This window comes from Glycine max, chromosome 14, assembly GCF_000004515.6.
Source record: "Glycine max cultivar Williams 82 chromosome 14, Glycine_max_v4.0, whole genome shotgun sequence".
Lineage (NCBI taxonomy): Eukaryota > Viridiplantae > Streptophyta > Magnoliopsida > Fabales > Fabaceae > Glycine > Glycine max.
Genome location: NC_038250.2, coordinates 9,753,625 through 9,767,431, shown reverse-complemented (window position 1 = coordinate 9,767,431; position 13,807 = coordinate 9,753,625). Strand labels below are relative to the sequence as shown.

Here is a 13,807-nt window from a genome sequence, read left to right as displayed (position 1 = left end):
GGTCGTGAACGATATTACAAGTTATGTTCTTGGATGGTTTGTTTCATTATATTAATGTTTTTTTTTCGCATTTATCACAATTAGCATTATTCTATCAATTGTTATTTGTAGAGGTGTTTGTACTATTTTGTGCAGCTATTAGAATTTGTTGAATGCCCTATGTAAAATGGTGATACAGTTAAGAATTCCCTCTTATTGTCATTGCTATAATCTACATGCAGAGGGTTTGGGTTTTTTTTTATTATTATGTTTTCTTGTTCCTCTCTCGCTGCTGCTGAGTAGATTCTTTAAAAATTAGTTTAGAGTTTTGGTATACTTTTCACTGCTATGTTTTCTGATTCTGGAAGTGGGTTCATTCTTTTACTAATTCATGAATCCATTAAGCACATCTTTTGTCTTAAGATTTCAAGTTTTTCTTAAAGGCTTTAACTATTATATTAAGCTTAAGGTTTTCTTAGGAAGGTTTCGTGGGAACTTGACAACACTAATAATGTACACTTGTATTTTTAGTCTCTTCCCAATTTTGGAATGGAGATTAATCTATTCCTTGATTCATATTGATTTTAGACCACATATTCTCAATCACTAATTAAATATATAAAAGTATGAATAAAGTTATTTGTGCTACTAGTCATCTACACTTTCATTTTCATCCGCTGGATATTGCCAAAGCACTTGCTCTAAGCTTGCTTAATCAATACTATGACAAATTAATGATGGCTAACCAAACAATCCTACTATGGTAATATATGCTTTTAACTAGGGAATCCTACTTTTCAAGTCTTTTTTAAATTTATTTATATGAGAATTTAAAATTAATATTTTAAAAAAAAATTCAAGACTCCATAGGAACTACAAGAGAAAAAAATTTCCCGTGAGAGGAATCAAGAACAGGGATGGGGAGTGAGGTAGTATTCCCCGCCCTGTTGACATCCCTACATTGAACTAAAGTGATAAAAAAAGTAAAATTATAAATAAGAGTACATTTATAAAGATACTTTATACTTTTGGTTTCTTATGTTACACAACTCATAAAGTATACAAATATGTTAAATGATGAAAAGTAAGGATTTAATTCTTCTAATGCAATTAAGAATAAAGGTCACGTTGGAACAAATTAGCTTATAAAATTTTAAGTAATTGATAAAATTATCTATTAAAATAATTAAAAAATATAAAATGATATAAATAAATATATTTATATAATAATTTTGTATAAATTTTTATTTTATTTTATAGATAAAAATACATTTTGAGGTATTATAATTTTATTTTTAATTAATTTTAAACTCTTATAATTTTTATTTATAGACAAATTACTTCCATTATATTTTTGGTTTTAATTATTAAATTTTTTATATTATATATTCTACTATTAATCTTATGTTGGAGGGTTAAGGGTGAAGAGACATATCACGGGTCCAATATCTCTTATTGATATTTCTAACAAAACTATCAAACTAATATTTGTCGATAAAAAAATTATTAATCTTATGTTATATTTTAAATATTTTTTTATCAAATTTAAAATAAAGTAAAAATACACTTAAGTAGAAATTATATTTTTATGATGTTAATTAGGATAATAGTTAAAATAAATCATATAATACAAAATCATTTAAAAAATAATAATAAATAAAAATAAAATAAATCTAATATTTATCATTGTCAATTTCGTGAACTATGATATTAAAATATTAAATAAATATTATAAATAGAAAAATGGTAAAAATAAAATAGTGTAATATAAGAATGTGTAGGAAGAATGAGTGAAAGAAACAAATAAATAATAAATTCATGTTTTACTTTAAAAGGTAATAATTTTTTTAAATAAATATTTAAAGGGGAAAAATAATAAAATATAAAAAATTAGAAACTATCATTTTTAAAAAATATTATTTTAAGTAGCATTTTTTCATTGATAACTAACATTGTATAGTTTACCATTTAAAACCATTTGGTCACTTTATAAAAGTTGAATTTTGGGTTTATTATTTTTTACTCTTAAAACTTTTTAAAACTTCTGCTTTTTAGTACCTAAATTTTTTTATCCGTTTTTAGTTCTTAATTTAGTTTCGTGTTGATTTTTAGTTTTTAAATTTTTTTTTGTCCTTACATTTAATTCCTTTAAAGGATTAAAAAGTAAGGATAAAAAAATAATTAAAGGATTAAAAGTAAGAATGAAAAAATGTTAAGAAACTAAAAATAAAATTAAAAAGTTCAGGGACAAAAACAAATTTTAAAAAGTTCATAAACTATATAGGTAGTTTATCCTTGAATTTAATATATATCTAAATTTTCTTAAAGTGAATCGATTGAGGTGTAAACTGTTCATAGATTCTCTTAATAACTAATTTTAACAGTGAGATTTGATTGATCACTTTTAATAAAGTCTCTTTTTCTATTTATATTTTATTCTCATTTTTTTTATTATCATGCTATTACTATCTATTTTGTTGATATCCCTTGCAAATTAGGGTTGACTACTTTTGTTGTGTTCTTTCCTTGTAATCATGTTTTTTTATTTAAAAGACTCAAACTCGAGGCCTTATTATAGAGGACGTAGTTCGGTATTATACAAACCAACGACTTGTTGAAGATAGAATACTTTAACTTAAATCAATAATAGATATACTTTTATTTATGATATTATATATTTACCCGCTTTAAAGAAATTTAATCCTAAAAGATTTGTTTTTTTTACTTGTGATATATTTTTTTAATTCATATATATGAAAAAGATAAAAGGTAATTATATATATGTAATGTTAATCCAAGGGTTGGTGCATTAGAATAAGTTCTTTTTGCCTTCATATGTGGGAGAATGATATATTTAGTAAAATAATATGTGATCGATTTTCTTTGTGTGAAGAATTTTCTTGAGCCAACAACCGTCGTGCACTACAAGCGAGATTAACCTATGATCCAGTGAGATGAAGGAGACTCGTGATCTCTGAAGCATGACAAAAAAATATAAGTATTTAAATGTAAAAAATAATTATATACCAACGGAAATTGGATTTAGTATAAGAAATTTGCCTGTTATAATATAGTAAATCAATGTTCAAGTATACAGTAAAAGATGTGTTCATGTTTAATTTTTGTTAATCGTGAAAATTGTATTTATTTCTCGAAAGGAAAATATTTTTGAAACAACAAAAGAATTTTTTATTAAATAATTCTATTAACAAATAAATATTTAAAGACGAGACATAGAATCTAATTTCGATTATGAGTTTTTGTTATTAAACAAGCAAGTTCAACTTATTAGAGAACTGTATAGTAATTAATGGAAATTACAATTATAATTTCGATAAATATATTCGTTTGAATTACAACAATATCGTAGTTTATAAGATAATAAGAAAACTTTGATGAAAATGTTTTCAATTTAATGATTAGTTTTTAAATAATTTCAATATTAATAATAAGAAGTAGAGATTGTAAAAGTAAAGTTTTGACAAGAAATAGAGATTGAAAAGAGTAAAGAGTTTAGAAATGTGTAGTACAATAAATAGACATGAATTCATAAAGCCGGTAGTCAATTTTCGATGATAGACATTGTTAGTGTTTAAGAAATTCAGTAATAGTGTTTCAAACCCCCCAAAATTGGTTGTTAATAGTTTTATTTATAGACTTTTAATAATTACAGTCGAATTATATGATTTCATACATATACAATGATATTCATAAATACATTGATCTAATACTAGTAACTGACTTCGTATAATTTCTTTACAATTGTGTCAACTAGTACTTCAATTATCAAAAATTATCTTACTCCCAACACTTTCCAATCTCATGTCCCATAATGAAATTATCAAAATTATTAATTCCAATCAAAATAACTTTTTTCCATTACATAATTTAGACAAATTTTACATAATAGAGATAAGAGTATCTTATTCAATTCAAGATTATGTTTTGGAATAATAATAATAATAATAAGTGACAGACATTTGATGTCGAAATGATTATGGCGTCAACAAATCGTTTAAGGGAGTGATGATATCATAATAATTTGATGACAAATAAACTAGCAAATGTTTCCAAAGCAATAATTAACTAATGCATAACTTATAATATATGTTGGTCCGAGCATAGTTATAACTATTTATACTTTATCTGTTTTTTATCTTTTATTAAAATTGAATACACAATTTTTTAAAATATCATATTTAATTCATATTATTTACCTTTCTTATATATTATTTTACCATTTTATACATTATTGTTTCTCTCTTTCTTTGATAAGAATATAATAATATTCATATATAATATTATAATAATGTTTATATATATATATATATATATATATATATATATATATATATATATTAAAGAATTTAAAATAAAAGATAAATAAAATTAATTTTTCTTTAAATATGAAAATGAAAAAATACAATATAATCTTAATTTTTCTACCCTAATTTTTATACATCTTATCATTTTTCATATTTGTCTTTCTTCTTTTGTCACATTTTTTACTGGATCACATTATATGTTTATATGTTATATTTATCACATTATTTTTTATCTCTATTTTTATTTATTTTTTAATTCGTAAAAATCAAATTCAAATTAAAAAAAAGTTATAACTGATGCACACTGCGAAACCTAGACCTCCTAGCGTCTTTAAATACATACTACATTCTTTAGAAGTATTAAAACATCTTTATCCTTTTTATACACGTGACGTTAGGTTTGATTTGCGATGTGCACAAAAATAAATTAATTAAGAGAAGTTCCATGTAGGCACGTACAGTTAACAACACAATCTCTTACATACGAGATATGATAATATTCTATAACGAAAATAAATAAAGCACACTTTAAGATTAAGAATACATTTAACATTAATTCTATCGCCACATTCCGATAATTAATTTTTCTAATAATTAATTCCTAAAAAAGAAACTTACAAACATTTATGAAATATTTGATTTGGTTATTTGTTGTTTTCATTTTAACTGAAAATAAAAATGGTGATAAACATGTGTTTGATTGAATTTCTATTTTTATTTTTAATGAAAATATTTGTTCAAACAAATCAAAAATATTAGAAACAATAAAATCTTGTTTGTAGTGTTTTCAAAATTAAAAACAAGAACCTTATTTTGAAAAAAATAAAAACACGATAATAATAAATTTAATTTTAAACAAATCTAAAAATACATTTCCTTCTAAAAACACATTTTTAATATTTTTATTTCTTAAAAATAAAAAATAAAAATTCAAACCTAATATTTTAAAAATAAAAAATAAAAACAAAAAATAAAAATACAAATCAAACACATCATTAAAATCCTTCTTAGCATCCTACTAATTTCCTTAATTTATGACAACAAAATTCCAAGTAAATCCAAAGCAGTCGCTATTTAAAGCCGAACTTGACCTTCGCCAAAGCACTTCTCACACACAACACCAAAACTCTCAAAAGCTCAAACTCAAACGGTAGTTTAAAAAAAAAACAACCGAAACGAAATCCACTCTCACCATGATAGCGTACCTAGAACACTTCGTGCACGGAAATGACACAGAATCGATGCCAAACGACGACGTTTCGGCTCTCGACGGAGCTTTCCACTTCGGAGCCACCGCCGGAGCCGGCAAGGACTTCGGCGGGATGAAATCCGCTAAGCCTCTGGCGGTTATTCGCCCCGCCGTCGCCGGTGACGTGGCGAGGGCGGTGAAGGCGGCGACGCGCAAGGCGAACCTCACGGTGGCGGCGCGAGGCAACGGCCACTCCATCAATGGCCAGGCCATGGCGGAGAACGGCCTCGTCCTAGACATGCGCGCCATGGAGGACCACTTCACCCTCCTCTCCCTCGACGACGGGTCCCTATACGTGGACGTTTCGGGAGGGGCATTATGGGAAGAGGTCCTCAAACGCTGCGTTTCGGAGTTCCGCCTGGCGCCGAGATCGTGGACCGATTACCTCGGCCTGACCGTGGGCGGAACTCTCTCGAACGCCGGCGTCAGCGGCCAGTCCTTCCGCTACGGCCCGCAGACCGCCAACGTAACAGAATTGGAAGTCGTCACCGGCAAAGGCGAAACTTTAGTCTGCTCCGAATCGCAAAATTCAGAACTCTTCTTCGCCACCCTGGGCGGATTAGGACAGTTCGGCATCATAACACGAGCCCGACTCCCGGTTCAACAAGCCCCCGACATGGTAGGCTAAAACTAGATTTAATACCCCTGTGTTACACAAACTTATCTATCTAATATTTTGCTTATTAGGTGAGATGGATAAGGGTCCTCTACTCAGAATTTGCCCACTTCACAAGAGACGCAGAGTGGCTGGTCACTCTCCCAGAGGGTGACGGTTTTGATTACGTGGAAGGTTTCGTTCTTGTGAACAGTGACGACCCTTGCAACGGCTGGCCCACTGTGCCCATGGGCCCTAACCAATACTTCGACCCGCTTCGGATCCCTTCCGCTGCAGGCCCGCTTCTCTATTGCCTAGAACTTGCGCTTCATTATCGTAACCAAGACCATCCTTCCGCTGTTGATATGGTAAATTCAACTCATTTAACCTTTTTTTTTCTTTCTTCTCGGGGTCTCATTATTCAGCAGGATGTGATGTGTGTACACACTCTCTAGCTGGCGTTTGGGATTTTTGTCTTTTATTGGGGATTGTACGGGTCGGCCACAGTAAACGCCGGGGCACCAATGATGTCTCAGTTTTGACCTAGTGCCTCGCTTACTTTAATAAAAGACTTTAAGCTTATAAAAACCTTCCCTAAAGAAATAAATAAATAAATTTGAATAATAATCTCAATAATAATAAATTGAAAACAAGTAAACAACAGATTTGAAGTGGGTCCCTGGTAAAAAGTCAAATATACGCAGATTTCACCTACACATGTACGAAGTTAAGTCGACGGAGAATGGCTTATTTAATTCATGTCTGGCATAAGGTCCATAGATAACGTCACAGATCAATTCGGGGTTAAGTGTTTGTTTGTGATTTTTTTTTATTTTACTATATGGTTGGGGTGATATGATAATTTAATTTTGTTTTTTTCCATGAAAACGGCAATGGTTTCGTGAAAACTGACTATTCGGTCATAATATATCTTCCATTGGATTTTCTGACACGTCACACCTTCGCCCAAAATAGCCTATGTTTTGCGTTTTAAATTACCAAAGGGGACTGTACCTTGCGTGGCCTGATACCTTAGCAATTAGCACAAAATGGCAATGCGGAGTTCATTAGTGGTTAAGGTTAAAACGGTCATGTTACATCAGTGGGTGCTCCATTGCTCTGATCATTGAGATCTCGCTGACGTTTCGGTCCCCACAGTTCCGAAAATGGCCAAAAAGCCATCATTTTCTGGAATATGTAGGAAAATATGTCAATGTCGTAATACCCCTCCTTCCAATTTTATCTTTTATATCTCAGTGACATGGTTATGTAACTCAGTACTCACTCTTCTTTAGGAGGTGGATAGATTACTTGGACGGCTACGATTCGTCGAGGGTCTAAAGTTCTGCGTGGATGTGACCTACATGGAATTCTTGCTACGTGTGAAGCGTGTGGAGGAAGATGCAAAAGCCAATGGAATCTGGGACGCACCCCACCCATGGCTGAATATGTTCGTCTCCAAGTCCAACATCGCTGAATTTGATCGTGAAGTGTTCAAGAAAATCCTCAAGCACGGAGTTGGTGGCCCCATTCTAGTGTACCCTCTTTTGCGAAGCAAGTAAGTACAATTTTTTACGGTGAATCAAAATATTTCTCATTTTTGGACATTAGGATAAACTTTTTAACCTAATTGCACTTTAGTCTCTCTTTATCTTTATTTTGCATGTGTGGTCCTTTCCTGTCTTTTCCGCAAATTTAGTCTCTTGTTATCTTAATTTTACAACTTAAGTTTATTTGTTAACTTCACATCTAATGTTTTATAGAAATACGTACCATTGGGATGTATTATCATGTCATTATTTTTTTTATTAAACATTAGATGTTAACTTAATAATAGGCAAAAATTACATAGTAAAAAGAATGAAGAATCAAATTTGCTAAAAAGAAACACGGGTAATTAAATTCACAAAATGACAATAAGAGGACAAAAAAAATGTAATTATGTATTTTTATGTGACTTACCTTAAATTTTACAAAAAAAAAAAAAATCAAATTAGAGATTCTTTTCCTGTTCCTTTCATTTGCTTCAATTTCACCACCTATAAATATTTATTCAAGCATTAATGAGTTCCACAACCCAGATTTGGCAAAATCTTTCCTTACCCTTTGTTGAGGGGATAGGAAGCTAGGGTAGCTACATTACAATCACGTCAGACTCTAATTTTAATGCGTTTGTTGGGTTGGTTGTGTGTGTGAGCTTGACCTTGACATGAACTGGTTTATTATTATGATGATGACGAGGTTAAAATTTACTACTAACATGAACTATATCACAACCTTCTCTGGGGTTGACACGCAAGAGGGGTATGGGGCCGGGGTCCCACAAGAGCACCTAGTGTGACCTGTAAGCCACGTAGATGAATCACCTGAGCCCTTAATTTGTTTGCCTCTTCTTGTATTGCATTGCTTGGTTTCACCACAATTGTGTGTATTGTGTGAATTTATTAGGCTGTCTCTTTCGGTCATCATGATAATAGTAAATAAAAAGTATCTATTGTCTTTCTTGAATTTTTTTTTATAGAAAATTTGGTTGGTTATTTATAATAATTTTTTTATTCACAAAATTCAAATTCAAAATTTAATTTAATAGAATCAAATTCAGTTTTATTCAAACTCACAATAAGTTAGTGATTATTTTGTAATTGAACACCATCATGAAATTGTAATTAGTCTATATAAAACACCTAATTAATTATTATGAATAACATGTTATATAAAGAGATTATTAAATAAGACTATAAAGATACTAAAAACAAGATCAGTACAATTGATTTCTTTAACATGTTTTCAGAAATTTGATTATTTGACTATTAGTTTCATAATTTTTAATTATAAAAATACCTTTCTTAAAAAAAAATCATAAATACTTAATAATCCAAGTTTACCTAATAATAATAATTTCTTGTATTATGTGCTTACTGTGGCTTCTGGACCACCAATTATAAACGGGGGGTGGTTAAGATCTTGAGGGTTGGTCATATATATATATTCCACAAAAAAGGTCAAGCCAAAGTGGGACCCGGTGCCATCCCCATCAATTGGTCGTAAGGTAACCTCAGCTCCGCTGTTTCACCACACTGCGGTCGTACCTTTTTACTTTGGGGGTGTCCGTACAGTAGTATGACACCCATTTTTTCCTATTCCCTATTCACTCCTTGCCCGTGGTAGGCGCTTGACCTAACTTGAACTTGTTCCTTTGCATTGGGACACCGTCCTAAGGGGGTGTGGTGTGGGGGGTTAAAATTGATGAATTTAATTTTGTATTTGTTTGGCTTTGATTGAAAATCTTCTCTGACAGAGACTTGATATTTACTCTCAAATTAGGATTGATATAGATAACCCTTATAAACAGAAGTTGAAAACAAACAAACGGAGGTTTGCTAAAACATTTCCACTCTCCCTTTTGCGTTTTATCTATGTTGAGCCGTTAGATTTAATTTTAAAATTCGTACACAACAACTTAAATTGCAAACCAAACATGTTAATTTTTAATTAGATGACATTATAAAATTTCTTTTAACTTTCAATTCATTTACTATTTGCTTATTTTTATAATGAATTGGTTTTTGTTTAAGTATTACTACATAAAAATATTTTTTTGTTAATATAAAGTTAATATTTTGTCCCATCAATGATAAAATGTTTATTTTATAATTATACAACAAATTATAATTTTGAGACAAAAAATATAGTTTTACTTTAAAATTATGTGATAACATTTATAGCAAGTTGCAAGTGTGAACCTTGGCTTCTCTGTGCATGAAACTATTTCCTTTCGTAGTGTCGATAAAGTTGTATTGTTAACTTGTAAAGTCACACAGAAGTGGGGGAGAATTCTGTGTGGATCTGAGAGAAGTGGAGTTTCCCCCATTAATTCCATGCCCAACAACGTATCTTTCATGGTCAGTGTTGCCAATTAGAATGGACAAGGATATTTATTCGCCAACCGGATTACAGCAACACCGGTCTTTGTGTGGACTCTAGAAACGAGATTTGATTTCTGACAGACAAAACAAAATCATCGCCCTTCTGGTTCCACATACACAGGGGAGGGAGGGATTGATTGTGGTGCTCCTTTTCTGGGGATTAGAATTTGATTCTTTTTAAGGGTCCCCCTCCTCCCACCCCACCTTCCCCAATCTGTAACTGGTTCAAGTCATGCGCCAATGAATTGACCCTCATGCATTAATTGCAAATAAAAAATTATATATCATGCACATAGATTACATCAACTATAACTTATACATCATTGAAAAATGAAAAATCCTTAGCAAGAAAGATGAAGTCTAGTTAAAGGAATTAGTTTCTTACAACGTAACTTATCAGTGTCCGAATTCCTACTAAAGGAGAGATATTCACGTTTAGTAAGGACCAATTTCTTACATCATGATGAATATCCTTGTCTGAATTCCTAATAGTAAATGTGTCTGTATTTAGTGAATGAATGTATATGTTTGAAATAGAATTGTCTTCAAAAGAGAATATTAGTGCAAATTAAAAAAAAAAACAAAATGAAATTCCTTAATTGATTAATCAATAATATTTTAAGATAAAGTGATTTTAGTAATGTAGTCATAAGGACCACCCTAATTGATTAATTGTGTTTCCACTTTTTGTTTTATTGTTAATCAGGTGGGATAGTCGACACTCGGTAGTGGTGCCGGACAGCAACATTTTCTACATTATAGCCTTGCTCCGATTTATTCCACCACCCCCAAAGGGACCACCTACAGAACTGTTGGTGGAACAAAACCATGAGATTATTCAGTTATGCTACAACAGAGGCTTTGATTTCAAGTTATATCTCCCTCACTACCAGTCACAGGAGAACTGGATGCGACACTATGGAGATAAGTGGACCAGATTCGTCGAGAGAAAGGCCAATTTTGATCCCTTGGCTATTCTTGCACCTGGACAGAAAATTTTTTCCCGAATCCCTCAAACCTTGTCTATCACATAAATATTATTTAGATTAATATATTGTTTTTTCTTTTTTCTTCTCAACCCACTGTGATCATTTTGTCCTGATTTCATTTTTTTTTCTTCTTTCTCTTGACTCCCCCTTCCTTTTGTTTCTGTCCCCAATCGCTCCAACCATTTACCACACCGTTGTAGCCATATTGTAAATGAATATTTTGGGGGTGAAATTAATATGAATCTCTATCTTTTGCACTGTCAATTAAAAATTCTTTTTTGATATTATAAATGTAAAATATTAATCAATTTCATTGATGATTAATTTCTATAAGAATAAAAAATATGTGACAAATTATCTCTTATGAAGTCTTCCAAACTACGTTTTTTTTTTCCATTCATATGTACATTACTCAAACTTCACACGATTAATTAACAATTTGATTAGTCACAAATCTTAATGAATATTTTGGTGTGAAATTAATATGAATCTAGATCTTTCCACAGTCAATTAAGAATTTTTATTTTATTTTATTTGCCATTATAAATAGGTGTAAAGTATTAACTGATATTGTTAATGATTGATTTGACTTAAAAGAAAAACTTAACTTATCACCTATTACCTCTTTATCAATTTTTTTCATTTACGATACTTGATCCTAAATAATTTAAATTTAGTTTCACTTTAAAACTACACAACGATGATTATGAATTAAAGATTTGATGAGTCACAAATATTTATATAAACCTAAATTAAGCCTATATGGCAATGGGCAAGATCAGAGGCGTTCAAAACTAGGGCTCAGTGATGTTTGACACGCATATATATGTACAGGTTAATTGGTATAATCTTTTGGGGGCATTTTCATCCTATCAAGTAAACTAGATAGTGCTTGTCAACCAGTCCTTTTCCCTTTGTCTCTTCGGATTTTTAATCTTGTGAGAACCTACGTGCCAATCATCAATTCGAACCGCGCACTACATCATGTATTTGTGTCTTATCTGAGACATTATTAACAGGCCTTGAATCTTGATGTTTCAGTTGAAGTTTGTTTCGTCCCTAGCTAGCTCAATCGTGGTTAACAGTTCCTCTTTTTAAATTTAATTTAATTTTTTTATTGGGTCCGATTCAAAAATTAACTCGAAACTGGAAAAAGTAAAACACACATATATAATAAATAAATCTGAAAGTGATGAAGCCACTTGGGGTTTGGAGTTAGGTATATGGGATTCTTTATTCCCTTTTGTAGCTTTTTTCAAGTAAAAAAGTTTAAGTCTAATCCAATAAAACAAGCTAAAATCTCAAGCTTTTCTTTTCTTTGCCCCCTTTGAACTGGTTTCCACAAATCCTCGGGCTCTGCTTGTTGTTTGACGCGAAAATCAAACAAAATCTACTTGGTTTCTTGATTCTCCACTTTGATATATACTATATTCTTTTTTTCTTTCTTTTCTTTTGGTAAGTTTTGTTTGCTTTCGCCTTGTTCTTCTCTCGCTCTGTAATTTTTCCTTCTACTCTTATTAAAAGTAGAGAAAATTAAAGTAGAAAATACTCGTTCGGGGTCCCCTACGTAGCTTTAGAAGGTAATAATAAGATCATGATTTCTTGTAAGAAGCACCACCCAATCACAAAACGTTACGCGATTAGACTCATGCAAAAGTAGCATCTACGTTCTATGATAAACGTGTCATGCACGGACGTGTGTTTATTTTCCTATGTGTATAACACAGTACGGACGCGTAACTCATGCGCGTTTAATACTATCTTACTTACAAGGAAGTTACTTAAAGCTTCCACTTCTATTACCTAGTTTAATCAATCCCTCGCCCCATGTTTGCTTTTTCAAAACAGCCTTTATGCTTCAATATTGCTTTGTTTAGTTTGATAAGAGATGGGAATTTAATAGTATAAGTTAAAGCACTCCTATGAATAGTTTTCTTTAGAGAACTTCCATTATTGTAACTCTTTTTTTAAATTATTTTTATGATTATTGAGAGAGAGACAAGAAGAGAGGCGATAAAACTAGGTAAAATAGCTATATAAATAAATGGTATTTTAGTGCACATAATAAATATTCATTTTACATAATTTAAATTATGATAGTGTTATTTTTTACTATTCATAATTTCTTTTAAATAAACTATTGAAAATCATCATTTTTTATAGGTCACAAATAAGATTTTTTTTATTAGAAATAATCTTATTCGAATGGGATATGATCACTATAAATGATATTATTGTTCTTTCAAGTATTTAATACAATTATATATCAAAAAATTGAATTTAAAATTATTAGTTAAACTAAAATAATTTTGTGTCAGTCGATCTACACGATTAGTGAAAACAATCATGCTCAAGCTTGATAGGATCACTTTATGCGATAATATTTTTCCTTCATGTATTTAATGAAGTTGCATACATATTAAAAACTTAAACTTAAAATCACTAGTTAAAATGAAATAATTCCAAGCCAATTGATACATAAACTTGATGATTCAAAACTCAATTTAAAAATATAAATACAAAAGACAATTTGAAAGAGATAAATAATTAAAAATATCATATATACAAATAAAAGATTAAAAAAAATAATAGTTTGAGATGATCAAAAGACAAATTAGTTAAGTAACTATGAGATTGCGTATACAATACACCTTGGACGGAGATAGAGAGAAGAAAGTAAATATTAAGAATGTGTGGTTGTCACTTTCTAAATCATGTATTATAATCTATAAAATAAGAGTAGA

At 30.5% G+C, this 13,807-nt stretch overlaps 1 protein-coding gene across 1 annotated transcript; it reads left to right on the top strand.

The window, feature by feature from the left end:
* The first annotated feature begins 5,192 nt into the window (after window positions 1-5,192).
* On the top strand, window positions 5,193-11,327 carry LOC100783374 (cytokinin dehydrogenase 7). Its single transcript, XM_003544502.5, has 4 exons — window positions 5,193-6,172; window positions 6,241-6,516; window positions 7,444-7,706; window positions 10,781-11,327. The coding sequence occupies exons 1-4, from the start codon at window positions 5,498-5,500 to the stop codon at window positions 11,106-11,108; spliced, it is 1,542 nt and encodes a 513-aa protein (XP_003544550.1). The 5' UTR covers window positions 5,193-5,497; the 3' UTR covers window positions 11,109-11,327.
* Window positions 11,328-13,807: the final 2,480 nt, after the last annotated feature.